We start from the raw sequence: 25,903 nt of genomic DNA on the forward strand, positions 1-25,903 counted from the left end.
ACTACATACTCTTCACAGATGGCTTACATGTTTAGTATCTTATATAAAATAAGGTTGTTTCTAATGTGAGCCAGTAAGACTTCTGTAAAAACAAATATCATCTACCATTTTCTTTCTACAGTAGATTAAGCTTGGATTTAGCAAAGAAAGAGGAATGTCGTCGGGTCTGATTTGGACGCATATACGCCATGAGCAACCTCTCACATAAATGCATGAGGCTGTTGCTGTCACCTTTCCTAGACAAATACATTCAGGCTACGACTGAGGGATGAGGTGCGTTTCGCCGCGGCATAGCTAACGCGTATTAGCGATCTTGTTTTAAAGCCGATGCGGACACAAGGCACTGCACTTTTATTGCGAGGTAAGCCAGGTGAGGCCGACCAAAAGCAGCAGCGCAGTGCTGACCTCCCCTAGCAACCTAGCTGCAGCTTCTCTGATTTTACAGGCCTGTAGCTACCGCGTTAATTAAGTTTTCACTGCGAAAAACCTCACAAAACCAAAACAAGGCCCTGTGCCACTGAAGGCAAAGTAGACTGTAAGTGGCTGTATATGTGACAGGAGATTTATGTTAGCCTGTTGGAGGAATGGTATCGGCCTCACCCCAGCAGCGTGCGATCTCGTGTCAGCAGTAATAAAACTGCCTGAAAAAAGGCAAACCGGTCTGTACTGAATTCCAGCCCACTGTGACTGCCAGACTCCTTCCAGTCCCTGTTGTCTCCCCTTAAGTGCTGCACGTATCCTTGACCCTCTTCTTCTTTTTAGTCTCACGCATATTCATCTAAAAAGACTCATCACATTGAGTAAATGAGGCTAGTTATTGCCATCTCTTACATCAGATCCATCTTGCAAATTCAGATTATCAGTTGTGTTTTATTGGTGTCAAATTGCTGTAAGGGTGGAGAACCAGGCCTACCGAATGGTCTAAATGACGACAAAATGAAGAAATTCTCGTTCTCGTTAGGAAGCAGTGATCAGAATCAACATATCCTGAAACCTTGATGTATTTCTTTTCTATTTCTCTTTTGAAACCTTAAAATATGAAATCATGAGGTCCTTTTTTATTACATACGATCACACTATTTCAGCTTAGTCATTTCCTGAACTGTATTTTCGAGTTTAGTTTATTCACAAATGACTGGTTTCAACCTAAGAAATTCCAGGTTAATTCAATAGCCCCTGCTGTACAGAGTAATACAAGCTATTCATGAAGGAATGACATCTAAATTTTGTCAAAGCATGGGGAAAACTGAAAAGCATTTATCAAACATTTTATTAAAATTGGGCTTCACTATAATGAGGTTTTGTATTCTCTCTTCATATATCTTGATTGGCCATTTCTATTTGAAAAAAAAAAACAGGGCACTTTTCAAAGTGCTACTTTTAAGTCTTTCCTTTCCCTGGCTATTCAAGGATTTTCTTTTCTTGATCTTCGGAGGAAAGTCTTGCATTATTTCTGATGCTCCGAGCAACCGCTTTGCTCATACCCCTTAGCACGTCGGAGTCTGAACACTTCTGTAGCACAATCATTCGAGGCATTTCCCTCCCCTTCATTACATGTACAGCCCTTTCCCTCTGAAACACCTGCCAGGCTCATTCCCTGGCCTATTTTCTCCTACTAGCCTCAATGTCGTCCTTTCCTTTCACTACCCCTACTTCCAGCCGACTTCCACCATCCATCTTGATCCTGTCCTCCTTACCACAGGGGAATCAGACGGCAGCGTGCCTCACTGCCTGCACACCATCGCTACCTCGTCAAGCTGCCCAGGACACAAGGGGCACCATTGCTATACTCTCATTAATACGCTATTATTTCGACCCTGTTCACTTGGGATCGGATCAGCCAGGCATCACAGCCGTGGCCATCCCACCACCTGAATTAGCCCTCCAGTCCAGCGTCCCCTCCTGAGGGAGAGGGTGGCAAACTCGTAGCAGAGCGGCGGCGGGCCCGCGGGCTTCACCCTCTCCTCAGACCTTCAACGGTTCGCCCTTCCCTCTTATTTTGGCCACTTCCAGGGCGAATCGCCCGGGACCTTTCGGACGCCGGAGCCCAGGGCGGGCAGGAACGGCAGCCAGCCTTGCCCCCGAGTGCCGCCGAGCCACCCCGTCCCCTCACCTGCCCCCTCCTGCCCTCCCCTCCGGCGGCCTCTCCCCTTCCCCTTCCCCTTCCCCTTCCCCTCCCCGCCCGCCGCTCGCGGCCCCGCCCCGCCCCGCCCCGCGCGCTCTCCCTTCCCCCATTGGCCCGCCGTGACGGCAATGGCGCGGCCTCCCCGCCGCGCAGGCGCAGCGGCGCCCGGCTCGCGGGCTCGCGCGGGTGTCCGTTGCCCCGCCTCACCCCCCCCCCCGCCCCCCTCCCCCCCCAACGTCTTTCCGCGAGCCGCCGCGGCCGTTGTTGTCAGTTGCGTCTCGGAGTCGCCGCAGCGGCGGGGCCCGGCGGAGCGCAGCCAGCCAGCCAGGCGCCGGGCAGGAGTCGCCGCAGCCGCCGGCCCCCGAGCCCCCCGCGGCCCAACCGCGGTTCCCCGCTGGGGTCTTGGACCCTTTCCCTTCCTTCCCGCCGCGCTCCCCGTCCCCGCCGCCGTTCCTCAGAGCAGTCGCGGCGGGTGCTGCCCATGCAGGGGGCGGCGCGGGGCGCGGCGGCCCGAGGAGACGCCGCCGCTGCTGCAGGCAGTAAGTTGCCGGTGGGGCTGGGCCGGGTTCAGCTTGGGCTGGGCCGGTGGGGACGGGGCCGGCCCGGTGGGGTGTGGTGGGTTCCCTTCCTCCCCTCTCTTCGCCTTTCCGTTTTTCCCGGAGCCGGCCTCGCCCGCCGAGCTCCTCTCGGCCGGCCCGGTAGCGGCCTGGGCCCAGGAGGAGGCGGTGGGGGGACGTTTCCCGGCCGCCGAAGGTCGGCGTGTCGGTGCCGCCCGGGGCTTGAGGGGAAGGGAGGGAGAAGCGAGTGTTCCTGCGGGGACGGCGGGAGCCTCCTGTCCCCCCTGGCGCGGCAGAGCCCGGCGTGCCCCAGGCGAGCCCTCTCCCCCTCCGTGCGCTGCGTCCCCGCGGCAGCAGCGCCCGTGGCGGGGCGTGCGTGTGACCGGCTCCCCGCCGCGCCGCTGGCATCTGACCCCGCGCCTGGCTGTGCCCCTGCGCGTCCGCCCTCGCCGTCCGCGCACCGCGGGGTCACCGCGGGAAAGTGGCGGCGAGTTTGCCCCTCCGCCACCCTGCTGCCCTCGGCAGCTCCGCCTCGTATTTTCTGTCGCTCTGGAAAAAAGCTAAACAAGCGAGGCGAAAGCCCTCCGGTCAGAGAGTCAGTCCGGTCACGGGTGCGTTTTGGGGGAATGACGGTGCATCTTACCCCTCGGAACCAGGTGCATAGCCAACAGGTTTGCTCAGAATGCAAGCTGGCGTCTTTTCCGCTCGCAGAGCGGGAGCATGCCCCTGACAGAGGCTGAAAGCAGAAGCATCCCTTGTTCTTTGTCGATACGCGTATTGCTTTTGTCAATAAGCTTACTGCGTTGGACTTACTGCCTTTAGATTACTATAGAAATTGGTCGGGTAAGTAGTTAAGTCCTGGAGAGAGGTCTTTGTGATTTTCCTTGGGTGGGTTTTGGCACCCAGATGGTACTCCACTAGTTCAGTTTATGGAAGATGACTTTTAAAGATGTTTGTGGTTGATGTACAGTCTTGGTAATAGCTGAAGGACAGATGCGTGGTTGGTTTTGGTGTGGTGTGGCTTTTTTGGGGTTGTTTTTTTTTTTAGTAAGTAGACTGCATAAAGTGTTGGAGAACATCCACTAGGGAAAAAGCCTATATTGGCCAGAGGATGGTTGGTGGCAAATGTGACCTATTTTCAGATTCGATATTTTTATTGGTAAGGGATGCTAGAACACCTGTGAAGGAGAAAGCTTGACATGGGATATGGGTATATAAAAAGCTTTGGGTTTTTGCTTATGCATAGATAGTTTCTTACTGATCATCTTTTTTTGAAGAGCTTGTTATGAGTAGATATGCAAAGAAGTGGTTTCCTCAATGGTACCATTGCAGTTCCTGGAGCAGCTGAAGTGTATTGTATGATTTACAGCCATCTAGCATGAATGAATTGCATGCAAATCTGCTTACGCCTGCCCTCTGTAGTGCAGTCACTACTTAGTCATATAGGCTGTTTTTTGGAGTTGTTTATTATGGATATATTTAGATCTTCAGCCGCTGGGGAAGGACCAGTTTAATGAATCTCAGCAAAATGAAATCTATATAGAAGTGTTTACAAGCAAATGTTTATTATGTTAGAATTAAGCAGTTCTTGCAAGGCATGCACCATTAGGAACTGGGTTAATGAATGGTGGGGGTTTTTTGAGATCACAGAAAGGGGGAATTTGGCTGCTGGTTATTTTTGTACTATTGCTGATCCTTAAAAAGAAGGAATCTAAAACAAACTCACAAGAACTGACAGTCATTGCTACATAATGCAATCAAATTTTACCTTGTGGAACATGTTGAAATGTTAACTTAAATAGACTAGTATCTGCCCCTTTTTCTTCTAGTGCATGAAAACATCTGGATTTGAGGACTTAACAACAAAAGCTAAGGATGAGAAAGTCCAGTCTTGTCTCATATTTTTCCTGAATATTCTAAATGGCTAGAAAAGTGGTAGAATGATGGCATGATTTTTCAAGTGGTTGGGAAAAGAAGCTAACCTGAATGCTGGAGTAGTGCCTGGTGGGCAAGGTGTCATCTAAGACAGCACATTCATCTGTCTCTTTTAAGAGAACCTTTGTGATCCACACCTGGGGCTTCCAACAAAAACAGGGAGAAGGGAAGATGATGTCTTAAGTGGACTTAGTGATAAACTGTTGTGTTTGTTTTTCTTTTTACACAATTGAAAAGCAAGAAAGTACAGATTGAGTTTTGGATACTGAAATTTCTGTACAGGTTACTGCTGTTCCTTGAATAATCTTGCTCTGAGAACTGATACTCCCATGTGGTGTGGGTGGTTGCACTGTAGATACATAGTCTGCTTTCTGATTATTTTAAACAGATAGCATGTTAAGAGTATGCATGTTAAGATGTTACTGCGGATATTATACGTTGCAGTAGTCATCTTCCTTGTGCGCTGTTGTGACCAACCTGATCTCTTCTAAGGTTCTAACTCCCTGCTTTTGATATCATATTTGAGTAATTCTTTTGCAGTCTACACCTTCAGTGTATCATTGTCCTTTTTATTCCACTAGCAACTGTAATGCCAAACTAGTGCCTTTGTCTTCCTTTGTTGCCTGCCTTGCTTTCAAGGGCACAGTATCCTGGAACAGCTAGCTTTTTTCCTCAGAATGAAATAATGCACTCCTCTTGGATTTTTGTCTGCTTTCAAAACTCCACTGAAATGCTGTAGCTGTAAAACTTCTTGATGGACTTCTGTCCATTCCTTCTTAATAGTGTTTTCTAATTATGTCTTAAAATAAGAAACCAATGAAACATGGTTAAGATCAGGGGCACTACCTTTTGTGTATAGGGCTGAGCTGCAGTTTATGATGAATATACTAATGTTAAATTGCATAAGCTCTTAACTTTAATGACCTATGAGGTTCTGTGCATCTTCCTTGTCACACTACTTTCAAGCACTTAACTGGAATGCTACAGCTTCTGTGATAATGTAAAGTAGCTGTTGTTTTAATACACATAACAGTATTACGTAAGAGCTTAAGAGGATTTGAAAAACTGTATATTCACTTGCAATTCTAGGATAGCTTACCCTGGCAGAGTTCTAGTACGCATAAGTTGATTAAGTCACCAAGGTTAAGAACTTAATGAGGAAAAAGTGCTGTGTAGTTTTTACACTTGTGAAATATAAAACAGAGCATGTTCACTTTCTGAAAAGCTGAATCTCTCAGTTGTACAGTGGTCTTGTGCAGCAGTGTTGAGGCATGAATGTTGCACTGAATTTGACAGGTTCGTTTTTACTCTTAATATATCATTCTGTGTTTCTGCAGCAGTCTCCTATCTAGTTACTGACTGGACTTAAACCGACTTTACTTGAGAGATAAGACGATAGCCTAGACTTATAATTTTAGTTCATGTTGAAGCATGGTGAATTTCAGGTGTCTGCCAGTTCCTAACTAATTTAGAATGCTATAAATGAGGATAAAGTACTGAAAATGAGTAACTGTAGGTTGGGGTAGGTGCTATTTCTTAAGGTTTAAGTAGTTTGTATCCTAGATGGAAAATGTCAGTATCTCAGCGGCAATTTGACATAAAACTTAAGTACTGCATTGACTTATCAGAGAGACTGCTAAACAAATGAAGCTATCTGAAATTTGAGCTCAGAGATCATTCTTAAATTTAATAGACATTATTATTGCTTGGAATAGGTACTAAAAATACATGCACATATTTGCATCTGAATACTTGTATTTGAGCTAGTGTTTGATGCTTTCACCTCCCTTGATACAGAATAAAAATAATGTTTGTGATTCTGAATTTAGACAACAAAGATGATGTTAGGTGTTACAACAGTGGTAACTTATTAAAATGTTAAGCCACACTGAAGTGTTCATTGATTAATGGTGGGATGTTTAGAGCTCCTGTTAGTTATCTTTGCTACACTGTCTGGCATGAGAAAATTGTGTGGTAATGGTAATAAATAGACATTTGAAAAAGGTGCATCAGTTCTGAGAACTCATGAACATGGAGTAGACGAGGCGATTTCTCTCAAGGAGTCCAGATTGGTGGAATAGAAATCTGAGTTGTCTGTTTTCTGCGAAGTTCCTGCAGTAAGTTTCTGGAAATAAAGATGTAGTGTCCTGTCTAAAAGATAGTGATACCATCATGAATCACAATAATATGACTTCTGTCTGATATGCAAAGTACTTCTTTATCAGTTTCATGTTCCTAGTTGTTTTGAGGGGGGGGGGGGGAAGAAGAAAAAAGGAAAATGTGATGAGATCTAGAATATTAAAGCCTCAAGAAGCTACTTGGATGCTACTTATCAAGCTTGGAAAGGGTTTGTGCTAGGAAGTCCAACTACCATGAGTTCTCTCTGTTGCTTATAAGATGGTTGACTGAAAAGCTTGTTCGTTTCTGTCATCTTCAGACTTCTGTGATACCAGATCTTGATTGGTTAGGTTTATGAATGTCTGTAACTAAGATACCCTGTTAATTTCCTGTAGCTGAGGAGAAATTTTTCTTTCAGTGGGAACTGCAAAATATAATCACTTCAATTGAAACTAATTTTTTTATATATCGTGACATCACAGGGTCTGAACAAAGTTTTATAACTGATTTACAGATACTAAAGGAAAGTACTAGCAGATATAAAATTTGGAGCAAGTACTTTTTAAAAGATGTTATCGGATAGTACTTTGCAGAAGATAATTTAGGGGACATGGCCATTTGGGAAGGTCTGGCATTCTTCTTGTCCTCCGCAATTATACTTTAAGAGCAGCTTTAGATCTTAAGTCGTGTATGGCTGAAGCATCTGATACGTGAACAGGCTGGTAGTGTCCGTACTACTTTTTTTATTTGTTTAGCTATATACTGGACTTTGAGAGTAGGCACGAGAGGAAAACGGAGACAACATGAAATTAATTCCTTTTGGAGCTGTGGCTGGTGTGAGGACTTTAAATGGTGTAAAGCTATTGCTGAGTTCTCAAATCCATAGGGCAGATTGCATTTGTCTTGTGTAATACCTCCTCTTAGAAATGGAAAGTGCCTTGTGAACTACAGCGATTAGCATGTTATGAAAGTATCTTGGGCTTTTAACGTATTTCACAACTAGAGGCAGTTGGAACCAGTGCCAGTGACTACTAATCATGGGTTTGTCAGTGGATCATAGCTTGATCACTCTTAGTACATCTGTCTTAATAGCTTTGGTGTCCATTCTGTAACCATCACCTTGCTATTACTACTACTATCTTGCTATTGCTTTGCAATGTAGACCTACTTCAGTGTTGTCTGAATGTTTTTTTTCACATTCACCGACTTGTGGAAGAAAAAGGAAATACATATTCTTGACTTTTAAAGTGGGGAGCCTTGAAGGACCAATTCAGATCCAGTGACTTTTTTCACTTTTCTGTATTGAAGATGATTCTCACAAAGATGTCAACTATATAAGAGGGGTTTCCACAACACAGTTGTCAAATTGTAGTTTGCTCTTTACTAGTGTTCTGCAAACTGCCTACCACAGCTTTGCAAACCTGTGTGAAAGAGGAAAGCTTAAACTTTCCATGCTTGATGTGACTGTATTAATTTTCAAGAAAACAGGATGGTAGGCAGCAATCTATAGGTCTAAAAGTTTGGGAATTTCTCATTAAGGAATAAATATATTCTTTAATTGACAATATCCTGAATTGTGCATCATATTTTTTAAGTTTAATTTTTCTCATATGTCGGAGCTGCCTCAAAGTCTTGCTCTTAGATCTCAGGTCATGCAGGCTCTCATAATTTTCTGTTACAAAATAATGTTAGTAACTTATTTCTTCTCAAATCTGTAATGCTACCTCCCCACCCCCCCTTTTGTTTATGGGTTCAGGAGCAATGTTTTAAGTTTATTGGCCTGCCAAATATTTCTGCTGCTGGTCATTCACTGAATAATGGACCTTAGAGTTGAAGCATTCTTGTTAGCATTTTGTTTTTATTTCTGGATTCTAAGAAGAGTTAAGGCTAGGCATCAGTAGCTCTGATGCCTGCAATACATTCTAAAATAATGAAACACTAACACTTCACTACAGACTTCCCAAATGTTTCATGGCAAAACTTCATCAGCAATTGGCAGCTCTCCTATCTTTTCAGAGCAAAATTCTGAAGACTATTTAAAACTAGGGAATACCATTAAATTGTGCAGGTTAATTATTCTTTTTATGTTTGGAGCGTAGAACTATTTGTTAACACTTACCTTCGTCATTTTAGGTGTAGCCATGCTGAATGGTAGAGAGATTTGCTGATATATCTTGACATTTTAGTAATGTAGTATGAGGCGGATGATGACGTTGTGGGAGATGACAGCGAGGCCTAATATGAAAATAAAAAGTGCATGTACACCTTGAAAAATCTACTGTAGTGTTTTATTGTGGAACTTGTCAGGAGCAGGAGAGTTTATGGCGTTTGTCATCAGTGAAGGGGAAGATATGTGTGTATGCTTTGGTGCAGTCATGCGAAGTGGAAAGTAAAGCATGAGATAGCATTGTGTATATAAGGGCTGAGTTGTAACACCCCTGCCCCTGTGTGTCATGTCCCCCCTCCCCGCCCCCCCCCCCCCCCCCCCCCCCCCCCCCCCCCCAGGAATGGTGCATCTGCAAAGTGTTTGGCTCTGAGGCAGGTACAGATTGCTGTCACTTCTTCCGAGTACCTTTGAATGGTGGTTGTGAAGGCTTAGGTCACGGGAAGGTGGAGGAGAAAGGGCTTTGCTGGACTGTAACACCTGTGTATGGAAACAAAAGGAGAACACAGGCTCTCGGGATCTTAAGTCCCATATTGTCTTGAATGTTCAAGGAATATTGGGTAGTATGAGGCTTAGTTTCAAATACTCTGGAGCAATTGAGTCATGGCTAGTTTTCAGAGCATGTGGTATGCATTAAGTGTGTATGTTCTTCACACTTCACTCTTGCAACACTTTGTACCTGTTTCTAACGTGTTGGCTCTCCCTTATATAAAAGGAAAGGTGATCGAAAGCCCTCTTGAGGAAAGTAGACTGACACACTGGTGAAGGTGTAACATCATCACATGTAAGTAGTGGCTCATATAGTAACAAAGATAGACTGTTTTTAAAGGCTCATGGATTAAGCTGTGAAGATATCTTACAGTAGGATAGCGGATAAAAATTATAGAAAATATTGGAAAAAAGTGAAAAGTTATACTTGCACAGTTTGTATACTGAGTTGATATTTCCTTCAGTTTGCTCTCAGATACTAATGATTTGTACAGATTGCTTTCAGAGTAAAAAAATCACTTCTATGATCAGTTAATGTCAAATTTTGGTTTACTGTTTCTAGGAAGAATAGCAACATAAGTCTCAACATACAATTATGTAGTAAATAAATAATTGGTATAGATGCTGTTATTCACCTGAGACAAAAGAGAGCAAAAGGAGAAACAGGGTGAAACTTACTTAATATATCTTGTGGATGTGTATAATATGTACATCCACTGAACTAGTCATCCTAAACTCCTGTTACAGAAAATGAAAATGTGTGCTTTTAAGAAATGATTCATTTGATCTATTTAGCTATCTGCTTTAGGGTGCAATTTGTTTTATCATAGACTCTTATCTGTGTTGACTGAATCTCCGTTTGTCATGAAGGGAGACAGGAATGGTTAGCTGTCTGTGGACGGAGGAGTCCCAGCGAAGATTACTTCAGCTTTTATGTCTGTTAGCATGATAATGCAGGGAAGTTTTTGCATCAATAGTATTATAGCATTTTGTTGAAATGGGACCTTGAATCTTCATTTTCCAAAGTAAGAAGCTAATACACACGTTAAGGTAAGATGAATTAGGCTGATTTTACGTGTAATGTATAATCTAATGAAACTTTTTGGACAGGATGAATTGCTTAAAGAAAAACTAGTGTCTCTGAAACATGCTGTTTTTCTAAACAGATCTGTTAGAGATCCATTCATCCATCTTTTAGAGATGGTTGAATCACAGTACTGTTGTTAAGCCTCTTAATAGGATGCATGTGATATTATAAAACAGCTTCTGCAGAACTCCATTACAGAGGCTGTTAGCAGTATTTTGTGGGATAGGATATATGTGCTTCTATGGAAGGAAGGATCTGTTCTGAATCTATTTACTGGTAAATGTCTACATTGCATAAAATGAGTATTGGGGGCGTAGCTGAATTCTGGTATAGTTAGTGAAAACTGCATTTTTAAAACCATAATTAGCCACATGGATTAAATGCTGCTAATGGTTAGTAAGCTTGCCAACTAGAAAACCCAAACTCTCTAATGCTGAAAAATGAACTTATAAAGTACTTGAGATAATGTGAATTAAAAGAAAGACAGGTAAATATTTTCTGTGATGTCACTGTCTCTGAAATGTTTTCATCAGGTTGTAGTTTGGCTTGCTGGCAAAGTATGGCTGGCTGAAATTTTGATTGTTGCATGCTGCAGTTTGCACCTCCTTCATTTGGTAAAAGTGTTCAAGAGGTCATGTGGTAAACTGGATCACTGAAATGATCTGTCATTAGAACCAACCCTGTTTTGGAGTGTGATGGTAGTAGATGCGTTAAATCTGGAAGTTTTGGGTGATTCCATTTATAGTTAGCCCCCAAAATTTTACTAATGTAAAAGGAGACAACTGCAAAGAAAAGGTCACAAAGAGGCTTCAGCTGGAAAGTTGGTACCTTGTGAAACTGCACTCTTGATCCTTAAGTGCTTTCAAAATTCTGCTTTCTTACTCTAGAGAGAAACTGAGAAAAAAATTACTTCTCTGAAAAGTATTGGTATCGCAACTGTGATCCTTTAGGTAGCATATTTAAATGGTAATTGAGGTTTGTATCTATATGCACTATGACAGTTTTGCATCCATTTGCTACTACTGAACAATTCTTAATTTTGGTATGTTCACTTCAAACCGTGTGTGCATCTTCTGTTTAGTTGTGGGAGCTTCATCTCCGAAGATTTATTTTAAAACCACAGAATGAAAAGTTAGTTGGTCTGTTATTGTGGAGATTTTATGTTAAACTGTTAATGAATCTGCATTAATTTTATTTCAGCTAATGGGGCTGCAACATTAGTAAGCATAGTTTATTTCCATTGCTGTTAGCTTTTATCCTATTGATTACTGTCTGATGTATTTCTCCATGGCTTAAGCATAACTGATTTTTGCTGGAATTTTGTTGACAGGTTGATGTTTATGTGTATTCTGTCATTTAGAGATAAATCACTTGTTGAGTTTGTACAAAGATGGTTGAGAATGTGCCAAGTGAACAAAATAATTATGTATAAATCTTTCCTTGCTGCTGAGTGTTGTAGTTTCTTAAATTCAGGCAAGTTACATTCTGTTACATCTGGCTGGGTTTGCTCTCTCCCTTTTACTCTGCCGGGGATGGAACCTTCTTTAATTTAAGAAAGAAAAGCTAAGTCAAAATGGACTGTGACTTTTTTTATCTCCATCTTCCTTACCTCTTCCAGTAACAAAATTTTGGTTTTGCCATGCACTAAGAAAGCTTCGTCTTGTGTGCGGGTGTTGTTTTTGAATCCAAGACTTAACAGAAAAATATCTCTTAAAGCCATGTCTCCTCCTCAGAGAGAAAAGGTGTTTCATAATCTGGGCCAGATTTGTAGGATGTGATGAATTTGTGTGAATAGAGATGTAAATCTTGAGGTTTGACTTAACATTCAAGAAAGAAATGGTCTGTAAAAACTTGAGCACTGGAGTTTGTGTTGTTGGTAACTTCAGTTGCATTGGGAATGGCTGACTGATATTTTTTTTTATGTTTACCTTTTTTTTTTAATTTAAGGATTCTAAAACTGTTAAGTAGTTTAGCATAAGGTGTTGACTATAGTGTGCATTATGAGTAAAAGAGATTTGTAAGGAGGGATGATGTCCTAGTGGCAGTTAAAAAAGTTGTCTTTGTAAGTTTGTGTGCTCTTTTTTCTTTTTATTTTATTTCTTTAATCTATAAGCAGTGAAGAGTCTGATTAGGGTGCTGTAGAGACAGTAGTTCTATAAAGCATGTTTGCGTGGGGTGGATTTTTTTTGTTTAAGTGCTTGCAATCCTTTTAGGATTTAGACTGTGGAGTCGCACAACCATATGGGGCACAGCTGATTAATATCTCCCCTATTGCTTCATACAGGTTAAGGTTAGGTGGTTTATGTGTGTACATGGACTATTTTTCATTAGCCTGTATTTTGGGAGTTAAGTCAGCATGATGGAACATTATACAACTCTAATAAAGCATTACATGAAAACATTATGTCAGTGTTCAGTAGTAGTCAAAAAAAAAAAAATTGTCCTAAGAAAGTAGTATAGAACAAACCAGAAAATGTGTAGAGAAAGGTGAGAAGAATGCTAAAGCCTGTGGAATAACCTCTGTAAATGGAGCGACAGACTAGGACTTGAACAAGATTGAACTGAAGCTAGGAAGGGAGGAAGCTAAAACTGTGAGTTGCTTGAGGCAAGGTAAATAGAGTATGATAGTTCTTATTTTGGAACAGATGGTGAATGAGAAGATGCACAAATTATCAGAAGATTAAAAACAAACAAGAGGAAGTGGTTCTTCTCGCAGCGCGTGGTTAAGCTACTAAACGCCTTGTTGCAGGACGTTCTTGATGCTAAAAATTCACATGCTTTAATAAAGCATCTGCCCAGTTCCACAGGGAGGCGTGGGGGGTGGAATCCTTCAAGCTTTATTAAACACAAAGCCACTGCCCTCTGATGTAAAGAAGCTTTTGAATGTCTTAAAGATAAGGAGAGTTTCATCATTTATTGTTATGTTTGCCATTGTACCCTGTTCTTCCCTACACATCCTCTAATGGTTACTTATCAGGTAGGAGAGACATGGGCATTTGGTTTAATGTAGCATGCTCTAATCTAGTTTTGTACTTTCTGGAATCAGGATCAGATGGTATTACATGGTTAATGGGGAGTGGTAGGGGAAACTTCATAAGATGAGCAGCATGGGATGTGTTGGGAAGCAGATATGCCAACCGCAATTTTGATACTGTGGCATCTTCTGGTGAAGTGGAGTAGTTTTTGGAAGAGCATCTGAAGCCTAGTGCTTAGTAGCAGAATGAAAGGGTACGATAACACAAAACCCAGTGAAGTTTTTTAAAGCTTGATTATTATCTTTAAAGAAAAACAAAAACCCAAACCCCAATGCTTATATGATTGTTACACTTACCCTGTTCCTTGTCTAAGTTATGAGGTTTCAGAAGTTGATTGATTTCATTCAAATTTTACAGGGGTGGAGGTCTCGAACTGAATTCCCATGGACTTTGTGGAAGTAGACAGCCGGATAGAGAAGAGGTTATACCATGGCTCCAGCTGAGAGAAGCAGTAAGGTGAGCTTGTTAAACATCAGAGAATCCTCATAGGACCCCCAACCTTGTAATTGAATCCATATGAAACTAGGTTCATTAGTTTCACTGCCTGTGAAATAACTTGTTTAGCAGGGAGCGTTTTTAATCTAATGCTTACATTTTGACTTAAGAATAACTAATGTAAGGGGCTGTTTGTTTGCCAGCTTCCTTTTCAAAGATTTTTCTTTTTGAAGTTCACTTTTGAAACTGAAAATATATTCTAAAGAGCTATGTTTTCTGTATTTTATTGAGTTGGCAATAAGCCATCTAATTTTCATATTTCTAGCTACTTTGCACTCAAAGTGGGAGAAATTGTCAGCTTTTTGATAGCTACAGTTTTTTATTTAAACCTCAGTCTAAGTTTTTGGGAGGTTTTGTGTGTGAAAAAAATGGCAATGGGACGCAAGACGTTCAAAACCAGGTTTGAATACGAATGTTTTATAAGTTGGGTCTTGTTTGCTTAAATGCTAAATTAACTGGTAAGCAGGAGTTCAGCACAAATAAGCTGAACTCTTGTTCTCTCCCCTTCCTTTCCACTCTTCTTCCCCTTCTCCTGACTCATTCCCAGGACTGCTGAACATATGCAGCCTACATGCAAACTTTTTATCACCAGTTTTTGTAACTCCAGTCAAAATATTTAACAAGACATTTTATTTAGCACTAAGAGTACATCCAACCCAAATGTTTCATTTCAGCCTGTAAAGCTTTGTTCGTTTGTTGTAATTACAGTATTGATTGATAATGCTCAAACTAATTAGAGTAACAAAATTAAGTCTTGTATGTCAGTCTGAGCTTTGCTAAACAGGAAGCTGTTAAAAGGGAGAAGGTAAAAGTCCAATGTCGTACCATCAGAACTTTGTATTAGAGCTGTTTCATGCTGCAACATGAAGGAATATGCCAAAAAGAAGATTAATCAAGCATGTTCATCTTGTCAATATTTTGTGCTGCCCAGCTGATTTCAAATGTAGCCAGAAAAGTTACAGATTTATAGCCGATTTCTTCAAGTGTCACTTGCAAAGTTTTTAACTCAAGAACATGAAGGCCACTGAGTTTCAGAGAAATTTTCATTATTGCACTGTTGAAATTCACTTTCTTCAAGCATGTTGATAATGTGATTTCAGAAATCTGTTGGTTACCACAGCATGGCTTATCAAACCCTTTGCAAAACCCCCTGAAGAATTTCATAAGTAATCTGTAATAATATGCCAATGTAACTTTAGGAGAATTACAGGATAATAATTTTGCTTATTTTTATACAAATATATCATCTTGTCTCTTTATTTTTAGGTATGCTTGGCAGTGACAATGGACTATTTATTTGCATCAGATACTCTTATATGAAAAGATAACGTTTCCAAAGATCTTAAATATTATTTCATCTTCTGAAACAGAATGGCAGGCTTCAAACGAGGATATGATGGAAAAATTGCAGGATTGTATGACTTGGATAAAACTTTGGGCAGAGGCCATTTTGCTGTGGTCAAACTTGCTCGGCATGTCTTCACAGGTGAAAAAGTAGCAGTAAAAGTGATTGACAAGACCAAACTGGACACTCTAGCCACTGGACATCTTTTTCAAGAAGTTAGATGCATGAAACTAGTGCAGCATCCCAATATAGTACGGCTGTATGAAGTGATTGACACCCAGACTAAGCTTTATCTTATCTTAGAGCTAGGTGATGGAGGAGATATGTTTGATTACATCATGAAACATGAAGAAGGCCTGAATGAGGATCTGGCAAAAAAATATTTTGCTCAAATAGTTCATGCTATATCTTACTGCCATAAACTGCACGTAGTTCATAGAGACTTAAAACCAGAAAATGTGGTCTTCTTTGAAAAACAAGGACTTGTGAAATTGACTGATTTTGGCTTCAGCAACAAATTTCAGCCTGGAAAGAAGCTTACCACAAGCTGTGGATCTCTTGCATATTCTGCTCCTGAAATTTTACTTGGGGATGAATATGATGCACCAGCAGTCGGTATGTCCTCTTTGAATTCAGCCAGTAGTCTAAACTTAAGTATCATGATGTTGTGCCACTCTGTTTTCTGTTTCAAGGTAATGCCATATGTGGAAGCCAGCTAATTGGCAAGAAATAACATTATAACCTGAATGAGTTATGGATGAGTTAATGCTGGAGCAGCTCTGTTTGAAGGAACATATTCAAACATTCTCAAAAACGCTTAAAAGTTCTTTTTTTGTATGAAATGATGCTATTTTTAAAATAGTTGTAAACATTGATAGAGTCACTGAGTGTGACTGATAGTCATACAGATGGCTCATATCTGTTAGTTGAGGTAGCGATGATTTAAGACTAACTTGTCCGATTTTTTTGCTAATTTACCTGAGGTAAACGATCAGCTGACTTTGCATGCTGACAAGGTATTCCTGCACACTGATGAACTAAAATTCTTGCATTATTTCTAATATAAATATTGTTAGCTAGTAGATCTTATGGTCTTTGCTTAAACATTTGAACATCACTTCATGGCTTCCAGCTTTGAATAGATATTTTACTTTGGGTTTTCTGGACTTGAAAGTACTTTAAGTGTGCTGTAATTAGGAATTTTAAATGTCTATGCTATTTGTGGTTTTGCAGATCTATGTTGATGCTACAGTGATGCTTGACAAAATGATTTCTGTTTAGAGTCAAATGTTCTAGATTAGTTGGTTTTGGATTGATTAGTGGCAAACTGGAGATCCGAACTCCTGAGTTCTGTGTTCTTTTATGTCTTTTTACTTTGAATTTCCTGAAGCATGAGTGTAACTGATTGCGGTGGCCTCTCGATGGAAAAGGACAGTTGTTATAATTCACATAAGGCACTGTATAGAATATTTTTTCTGAAAAATGGAGTAGCAGTTAAATTTTGGAGGATGAGCGAAAAATGAAGTTTTGATGTTGCTGCCCAACTGAAGATGCATGGAAGAAAGAAGGTGTATGGGGATTAATGGGGGGAAGAGGAGTGGGGAGTATTAGGAGCATTATGACCAGATGGTCCAGATTGAAGTATATAGTTAACAAAGCACACTTTGGGCCTCTTAATGATAAATGTAATAATGGTGGCATCTCATAAAATGTTTCTTAGAGGACTTTGTAAGCAATTAGGTAGGTAAACTTCTGAATAGTACTAGAAGACAATGGTTGAATGGGTTCATAGAGGAGGAGGTCTGGCTAATACAGAGTGATTGTGATTGATGTGAACAGTAGAAAAACTAAAAAAAAATTTCTTCTAGCTGATGTTTAAGGATGCTAGTTAAGTTCTATTTCTGAGAATATTTAAATACACATCAGTGGTTAGTTTTTGCTTACTTATTCCCCAGTATACTCTCTCAGTTACTGGATACTAGAACTTCTCTTATCCTAGTTGACAGATTGTGGTGCTTGTATTCTAGCTTTTTTAGTGGCACAGTTTTCATCACTTTGTAATGCTCTACAAAATCTCTAAAGTACTGTCAATACAATAGTCACAGAATAAGAATATCAAAATTTGCAAGTTGCCAATAAGATAATGACCTTGAAGAGTCTGGATTTTCCTTTTCTAAATGTGGGTAAAATGGTAAGATATACTATGTAAGGTTTCTAAATATGACTTATTTGTGTATTTTATATGAGAAGATTGTGGGGGAAAAAAAGAAAAAATATTAGGTACTTCTTTAAAGCCCCCCTTCCCCCCTTTCCCCAAATGGAATCTTAAATGTAGAGTCTTAAAAGAACATATGTTTAGGAAACTTATCACTAACCATGTAATTATGCAACTGAGAAATTATCTTGTGCAAACCTTTAAAGATAAACTTTCATGCTAAGATGAGGTCATACTTGTGGACTAGAAGTATGTATAAATGCGGAAGTAGACCTCTTCAAAAGAAGAGAAGTGACATCAGTTACATTTTGATGTTAATAATGTGCAAGGTGTATATATAGCCTGAAATAGTGGTGAAGTGCTGTTAACTCATTCAGCTATTGGCTGAATAGGGCTATTAATATTGCAAGAATAATGACTGACAACGGCAAAGGTTTTTTTCCGGTTAGGATGAAATTACATTATAGCTGAACCAATCTAAAAGCTAGTTGCTTATGAGAAAGGAGGTCATGCTTTCTCCAGCGCGACTACATGGTCCTGCCCCTTTGTGAGCGTCTGACCACTTGAAAACCAACTCAATTTACTAAAATGACAAATTAAAAAGGATTGCCCTACTAATACTCTGTAAATGTTAAGATACATTTGCATTCATTATAATATTTTAACCCCCCACACCTGTTTTCATTCACCCAAAATTGTTGTTATATTCACAAAAATTATTGCAAGAAAAATTGATCAAGATATATGATGGGGTTTTTTTTGCCAAAGACCTTTGGCACAAACATGGTTTTTCTGAAGTCTTATGAATAATATTAGAATGAGTATATTAAGGAAAAGACTTCACATTTTCTTGCTACAAAGAGCTGAAATATTCAGGGCAAGTCTTTTATTAAGTTATATGCTTAATAAATATCGTGGAAAAGCTTGCTTTATGAAAAGGTAACTGTTTCAGCTAGTTTAAGGATTAATCTCCCCTTTGTGATGCTACTTAAGTTTTCACACTTGAAAAGAGGCTAGTTAATTTAGGTCTCTCATTTCCTTTTGTGTGTAAGGCTGTAGTTAAAATGATGCAAGAGGAATATTAGGCAATGATCATATGTTCCCAGGGCTTTTCAAAAAGCTGAGTGAATTAGATAATGAGAAGTTCTGTTACTTGTAGTTTCCCATGTTTTTTTCACATTTAATTAAAGTTGGTTCTAGTCAGAGGAAAGTGAGAGGACTGTTGTTGGACATAAAGTTCATTTTGTAAATCAAATGGACATATTTTAGATCAGACAGAGTTCTGTCTAGAGCAGTGGTGTAATCCAGTGAACTCCAGCAGTATTGAAAAATAGATAACTACAGATGAGAAAGACTAAAGCATGCTTCTGGTAATACTTTTCCTTTTGCTCTACCAGCATCAACAGAGATTGGATCATTGAATAAATAGAAGTCACCTCTTTTTCCTAGGTGATGAAGTTTAATTACAGTTTTTTCAGATTAGTTGATTCTTTCAGAGGAGAGCAAGTTTTATTTTAGCTGCTTGGCATCTCTACAAAGTATTAAGTGCTGTGTAGGCTACAGTAATTCTGGAAGACATTGACACTTCTGATAGGTTTTTATTATTGTAGTCGGGTATTCTGTATGTGATTTTGTAGATGCATGGAAACATTTGAAGAGTAAATTCATCCTTCTGGGGATGACAAATGGGCAAATTCAGATTGTAAGATTGGGATTGTCTATTTAGCACAGTTGAGCACAGGCCTCTAGAATGGTACTGTAAAGTACAAATAACATTGTAGGTATCATCACAATTATTTAGCCTTGCAGTCTGTCGTCACAGCAACATCAAGAGAATGGTGGCAAGATGTTCCTCATAAGACATGACTAACAAGATTATTATGGTTACTGTAGCTCAGTGCTATTCAACTAGCAGTTTGTAGTCCAAATCCAACTTGCTGCCTTCTTGGAAGTTGCAGGGGCCAGCCACTTGGATAACATTCATTACTTTAGTAGTTAGATGCTGCCTTTTTTGCACAACTCAGACCTGGATATCTTCTGACAATATGGTAAGATAATAACAGATGTATGTATTCATAATCTAGTCATATATTCTTTTATTATTAAAGGAAATGGAGGATTTGTCATGCATACCTTTCCCTTTCCTGAGATGATAATGCTTTTAGACCCACTTTGTCTCTGTTGGAATGATCCCAAATTCTTTTGTTTTGTTTTTGCATTGAGCATTTGCAAGGGCTTCTTAGTTGTGTATAGTGTTGCTGGAGTGTGTTTGGTCTTTCAAAGCTTCAGCCATGTTTACCTGGAGCTTGAGCATAGATAGGGTCATCGGGGCTACTTAGCTATCTGGCCTGTGTGGAGCTAGTTTTGATGTTTCTGCATGTGTATAGCACTTTATTCACAAACTGAATGACTAATGTAAGCATAATGGCCAGTGGGTATGTACAGTAACCTTTTACACTATAAAAATGCTGAATACAAGATTTGACAAACTCGAGTTAAAAAAAAAAAAAGTGGTAAGATACTTGCAGACCATATACGGTGTTGAATCACTTGGCATACCTGACAGCATTTTGGAGTTTCAGTATGCTCAAAATCAGATTCCAGCCAAACTTGACAGAAATGAAAAGTAAAAATTCTTACAAAAGCTTTTCCTTGATTGTTTTGTTTTGAAAATCTCCCTCTTTAATGTTGTATTGCAACACTTAGAAGATTTATAGTTAGATATATTACAGAATGAGCTTGAAGGTGTAAGGAGTGCAGAAAGCTAAAAGAGTGTAATACTTAGCTGCTTCCAGCATAAGAGGTCTTCCCATTCTGTTTTGCTCGTGTCAGTGCAGAGCCACCCCTTCTCATGTGCTGCACTCTGTTGCATGGCTGACCATTCCATGAACTGATTTTATCAGGTAATGACAGAAAACTTAACTTTTCTGCAGGCTTAACTTCTGCCAGCTTGGCAGAGCTGTTTGTTCCATTAGCGTTGAGTGGAAGAACTGGTGCAAACGAGGTGAAGGGGGCACGCAGCTTGGACTAGAGTTCTGGGGGAAGATGGTAGGACTTTTTTTTTTTTTTTTTGTTAGCAAGTTTAGGTTAGATCAGCTTGGCCTAGCTCACCTCACCTTCCATGTGAGAGAAACTCATTTGACTGAAACTCATCAAGTATCATTGCCAGTGCATTTTTAGGAGAATTGTGTGCTCTACTTTTCCAGCTCCAAATGCTTTTTGAAGCAAAGCAGGAGGAATTTATGTGAGTACCTTTTGTATTTTAGTGCTGGTTTCTTCTCCTGTGTACTTGTGTTAGTGGCCACGCTTTTCTGCCTTCTCCCTGCTGCGCTGTGTGTCTCACTGCTGAAAAAACTGAGTCAAATTTGAAAAATTATCAGAAATTAGCTTTTTATACTTTTTAGAAGGAGCAAATGTAAGGGATTGTAGAACACTTTTAGGAAGTTTCAATCTTGAGGATATTCATGTCATGTTAACAAATAATGTATTTTTAAGTTCTGTGGCAATTTGTATGCAGGTAGTAAAATTTATTTTTAATGAAAGAAGAGTCCAGTTTTTATGTGGTATGCTATCCTTTGATTCTGCTTTTTTCCCCTCAATCTAATTACTTTATTGACAAGAAAATACTTTTGATGCCTCAAATTACTGAGGGTGTTATGCTACGGGTATCAGAGCCTTGTATTCGGAAGTGAAGTTTTGATGTGATGGGGCTGTAATGAAGGGAGGGAGTCTGTGATCCTGATGACTTCTCAGTAAATCTATGCCAGCTAATATTTATGAAGTATAATTTGTGTTCCATTCTGGATTACTTTATGCGCAGGTTCTAATGCATTCACCAGCAAACTGCTGGGTGAAGCAAAGAATAATTTATCCAAGTGAAACTACAGAGGAGAAGCTGTCAAGATAGTCTTCAGTTACTACCTATCAGCTCAACTGTAATTTAAGTATAGGGATGTTTCTTAGTCATCTTGCTGTGTTCATGGGAGAACTGTTTTCATAGTATTTCAAACTGCTGTTGTGGAGCAAGATTTCATTATGATAAATACACCTCTACAGCCAGGAAGCTTCATTTCATGTATCTTGCAAGCAAATATTCATATTACTTATGTTCAGCCCATGGCTGACTAATTTGGCAACACAGATCTGATGGGACCTAAATCAGTGGTGTACTACTTAGTTATAAACCAGATGCTCAAGTTTTGCGTTCATGTGTAAAGCTGTACTAGGATGTTAATTTTTATAAATGAAGTACAAATTTTATGTTTTACAACTAAAACCTTTAGGAAAAGATAGTTGATCAGAAAATATGAAGGATTTCTTAGATACTAGAGGCAAATGGTCTTTAGTGTTTATATACAAAAAAGATCAAAAACATCGCAGTGAAACATGTAATAAGCTGTGTGTGCTGTATAGACTTTGACATGTTCAGTGATTTTGAGAATGTTTTATACAGAGAAAAACTTCCTTCTACATTTAACTAATTAATATTGTTTTTTTTATCCTGGCTAATTATTTTCTGGAGTAGTAGTATCGGAAAGTCAGTTAACACAGAAAATGTTGATTTTGTTTGTGTTTTTAGTGTAGATTCAGTAACTTCTGAAATGTGGCTAAGCAACCAAAGGAAACCAAAGGAAAAAGAATGCATTTCTAAATGCAAAATTGATGAATCGGAGTGAAACAGACTATTTTGCAATAAAGGCAGTGGCATGTGTTCAGTAAGACCTTTCAATGGTGGTGATTTTTGTTAAAATATCCGTACTGAAATTTGAGGTGCAGTAGTTTCTAAAAAATAAAGAACAACTTTTTGTCTATATTTTAATAGTTTTATGCAAGCAGCAAAACCCATGCTATTGTCTTCAGGGAAAAATAAATACTAGTTGCCAGATTGAATTAAAATAAGAATTGCTTCCAAAGATACGACTAGTTACTGATGATCATGTCTTAGTCAAATAAAATAACATATATAGAACAGACTGTTTCATCAGACAGATAAGCTAATTATGAAAATAATTTGCTAAATGCCATTTGCTATTTATGCTCTTTTTTTGGAGGGATAGGGGAAGGAAAAGTTTTCTCATAATTCTCTTGTCTGCTATGTGTTCTAACAGTAATTTTAATCGGATTTGTAGTGCTTTAAAGCAAGGAGAAAACTCAGTTCTGCCTGTTAATTTTGAGAATGTTAGCATTGATTGCAGATGATCTCTTCCTCGGCCTTCTGCAAGGGAAAAATAAATCCCATTTTACAAAGACCAAAAAATAGCTGAATTAACAGATGGTGGCATCTCTGAAAACTACAGAGGTCAGTACACAAGCCTATGCATAGCCTTTTTCATGAAAAGTTAAAGAATGGAAGAATAGTTCATTCAGCTAAAAATCAAGTATCTACAAAAAAGTAATCTTTGTTCTTTACCCATACTCTTCAAACTTTACAACTGGTCCAGTTTGAGCATCTTCCAGATTTGCCAGCAGTCTGTGCACATGGTAGCGTAAAAATACTTGCAATGCATAGAAATGCTGAAATTGTTAACACAAAATTCTATACTATCTTGCTACTGACTTTTTATACAAGGGATACAAGTTTTTAAAGCTTTTTAGCTTGTACAGAGGTGGAAATACTTTTCTTATTCTCCTTTTGAAGCACAAGTATATCAAAAATGTAACAGGCACCATTCAAACAATTCAATAGTATGATACCAGCTTTTATTCTTTTATACTGTAGTATGTAATCTTTCATCACTGTTTTTAATAGAAGTCTCATTTTCTGCAGTGTTTGACTTGTCACATGAATTTTTACTTTTAAACTGTGTTTTGGTTCTTCAGACAATTCTGTGAAGCTATGCTATAAATTTGAGTTTTCATTCTGTTTTGCATAGCCTATGCTGTGAACAAGATCATAAGTTTCAACTTAGATTCAACTTTAACAAGCATGCTTACTGCTGTTACCCTTGTGAGTTATCAGCCTGTACCTACTCCTGAGCTCAATGAAGGTTCTGCCCCGAAATTCTAATCCAAGTAGCTCATGATGGGGGTTTGTGTCTGAGTTCAAAACAGTAGCCTTCAGATACTGCCCAGTTGCTGCCTAGCCCTGGACACGCCCAGAGTGCAGAGATGCTGATGATCTTTACGTTAAATTTTCATATTTAGATCTGCATAGAAGAACTTGATATTGAAGTGTCGATGTGTTGAGTCTCTTTCAAGGTTTGTCTTCAACAGGTTTCTATGGATTTGGCTTTCTTCCACAAATCTGCTCTGAAGAGGTTGTAGCAGCAGTGGTGATGACATTCTCTCTAATGTCTTAAGATAGTGGTTAGAGTAATTGCCCATGATGCTGGAAATCAGGGTTTGTTTCCATCCTTCATTGATCCAGCCTGTTGATACCTCTGCAGTGGCAAAATAAACTTGTAAACACTTCTGTCATCTCCATAAAAGTTGATTTGTTTTATTTTTGCTTAAGTGGCTTCTAGTGGAAGATAACTATTGTGTTCAGCTGTTATAGTAAACATTCCAATGAGAAATGTATAAAAACTAGCTAAATTTACTCAATATTACAAATCATTTCTGAAGAAGCAGACTTTCTGTAGAAAGGTCTTATCAACTGAGCAATATACACTGTGTAAACTGTTAAGCAGTTCTACATTTAAGTTAGGAGGAAAAAATCTTTTTTTCATAAAGGTCTGAAATAAACAACTTCAATAAACAGACTCAATTTACTTTATGTAGTTAAATGCAAATGTGTCTCTTCCGAATTAAGTAAGGATTTTTAGCTGCTTAAAATCACAAATTCACATAGCATATATAAAGTGTGACAAGCATCTGACTTCTGAGGAATAGTAGAAATTTCAGCAAATCTTATGCTATAAGGATCCCCTGTGTCACATAACTTTCTGAAATCTGTAGTGCTTATTTTAGGAGTGAATCAGGAACTTTAGAAAGCAATAAATGGCTAATGAAATGGTGAAGCCCAGCTCAGTGGTTAAGCAGATGAACACGGATATCCTTTGTGCAGTGTACAAACTTGAACATAACAGATGTTTGACTGCCCCGTGTTTAAGACAGGCATGGCATAGACAGCTAATGACGTAGTTTGGTTTCTATGGCAGTGACTTCATGTTATGTAAGGAAGTTGCGTGTACACAGCCCTGGTTGTCATGGTTCTGGGAATCCTGCTTGAACAGTCCTTTCCTGATCAACATTATTTAATGGCTTTAAAAACAATAAAATATTATCTACTGCAGCTAGCTAGTGCTTTTAAAAGTCCTAATCTCTCTTATTTTATTCTTATAGCAATGGCAGTTTCAAGTTACTAGTACCCAATTTAAAGGCTAAATTGCATCTTGAGATCTTCACTGTGCTTTTGAAAGAGACCTTGACTTTGGCCATTGCAGTATGCAAGTGTGCCGTACTTCACTACACTCATTTGAAGTTTTACAGGTTATAAGCATGCTAAATGCATGCAGCATGTCAGGCCTAAATTCTGCTTTTCCATCAATTTTCTGCAGAGAGCAAATTAGATGACCCTGGGAGGAGAGGAGAAGTAAGCAGTTTCCATAAAGCCTTCAACTGCTAATTACTAAGAGTAGTAAAAAACTTGAAATTGTGAAAAATAAATTGTTTAAATCTGTTCTTCTAAAAATGGGTCCCTGTAACCCTTCTCTTCCCTGTGTTCCTTCAGCTAAGAATCTCAAATCTAGAATTGACACTCGCACCTGAGTTCTGAGCTGTGATAAGGGAGTATAGCTGCAAATGTATGCTGACTCATTGGCCCAAGCCAAGGAGTTTTGCTTACAAAACCTGCTCCTTTATCTGGTTAAACTATCCAATAGTAAACTTATTACATCTACAGGTGTTATCTAAAACTTGATTTTTTTTTTTTTTAGTATTAACATAGCACCATAGCTAATATGTTATCTTAAAATGATATGCCAGGGGTGTGAAGGTGGAGGAGAGGCAGATCTGTGCTGTGTATACTGTATGTCAAACCATATTTGCATTGAACTGAATGTGAATTTTTTAAATGGCACAGTCCATTTAACTGGTCTCAAAAAGCAGTCTTGCTCTGCTTTCAGATCCTGCCCATATAGTTCTGCAGTCTCCTTTGCATTTTTTTTGACTCTGGTACTTGTGCAACCCTTTAGTGAACCAGTGCCATCCAGTGAATGGGTGAAAATGTAAATAGATGTTGTGGTCTTTGCTTTTAAATGTATATCTACAGCTTCTAATAATGTGTGAAAGCAGGAAACTGTCTCAGCTAGGATTTATCCCCTGAGTTGACGTAAGGTATATCAAATTAAGAACATACTATAAGGGCTGCCTTCACTAAAGAAAAAGTATGTTTTCG

At 39.3% G+C, this 25,903-nt stretch overlaps 1 protein-coding gene across 1 annotated transcript in view; it reads left to right on the plus strand.

Annotated features, from left to right (window-relative positions):
• Positions 1-2,411: 2,411 nt before the first annotated feature.
• The window catches only part of SNRK (SNF related kinase), a 46,211-nt gene continuing 22,719 nt past the window's right edge, over positions 2,412-25,903 (plus strand). Inside the window, exons 1-3 of the mRNA XM_082321265.1 lie at positions 2,412-2,664; positions 13,868-13,966; positions 15,272-15,965. Coding sequence (XP_082177391.1) covers positions 15,377-15,965 — 589 coding nt within the window. The 5' untranslated portion in view covers positions 2,412-2,664; positions 13,868-13,966; positions 15,272-15,376. The remainder of the gene's footprint in view (positions 2,665-13,867; positions 13,967-15,271; positions 15,966-25,903) is intronic.

Source organism: Platalea leucorodia (genome assembly GCF_965183815.1).
Source record: "Platalea leucorodia genome assembly, chromosome: 1".
Lineage (NCBI taxonomy): Eukaryota > Metazoa > Chordata > Aves > Pelecaniformes > Threskiornithidae > Platalea > Platalea leucorodia.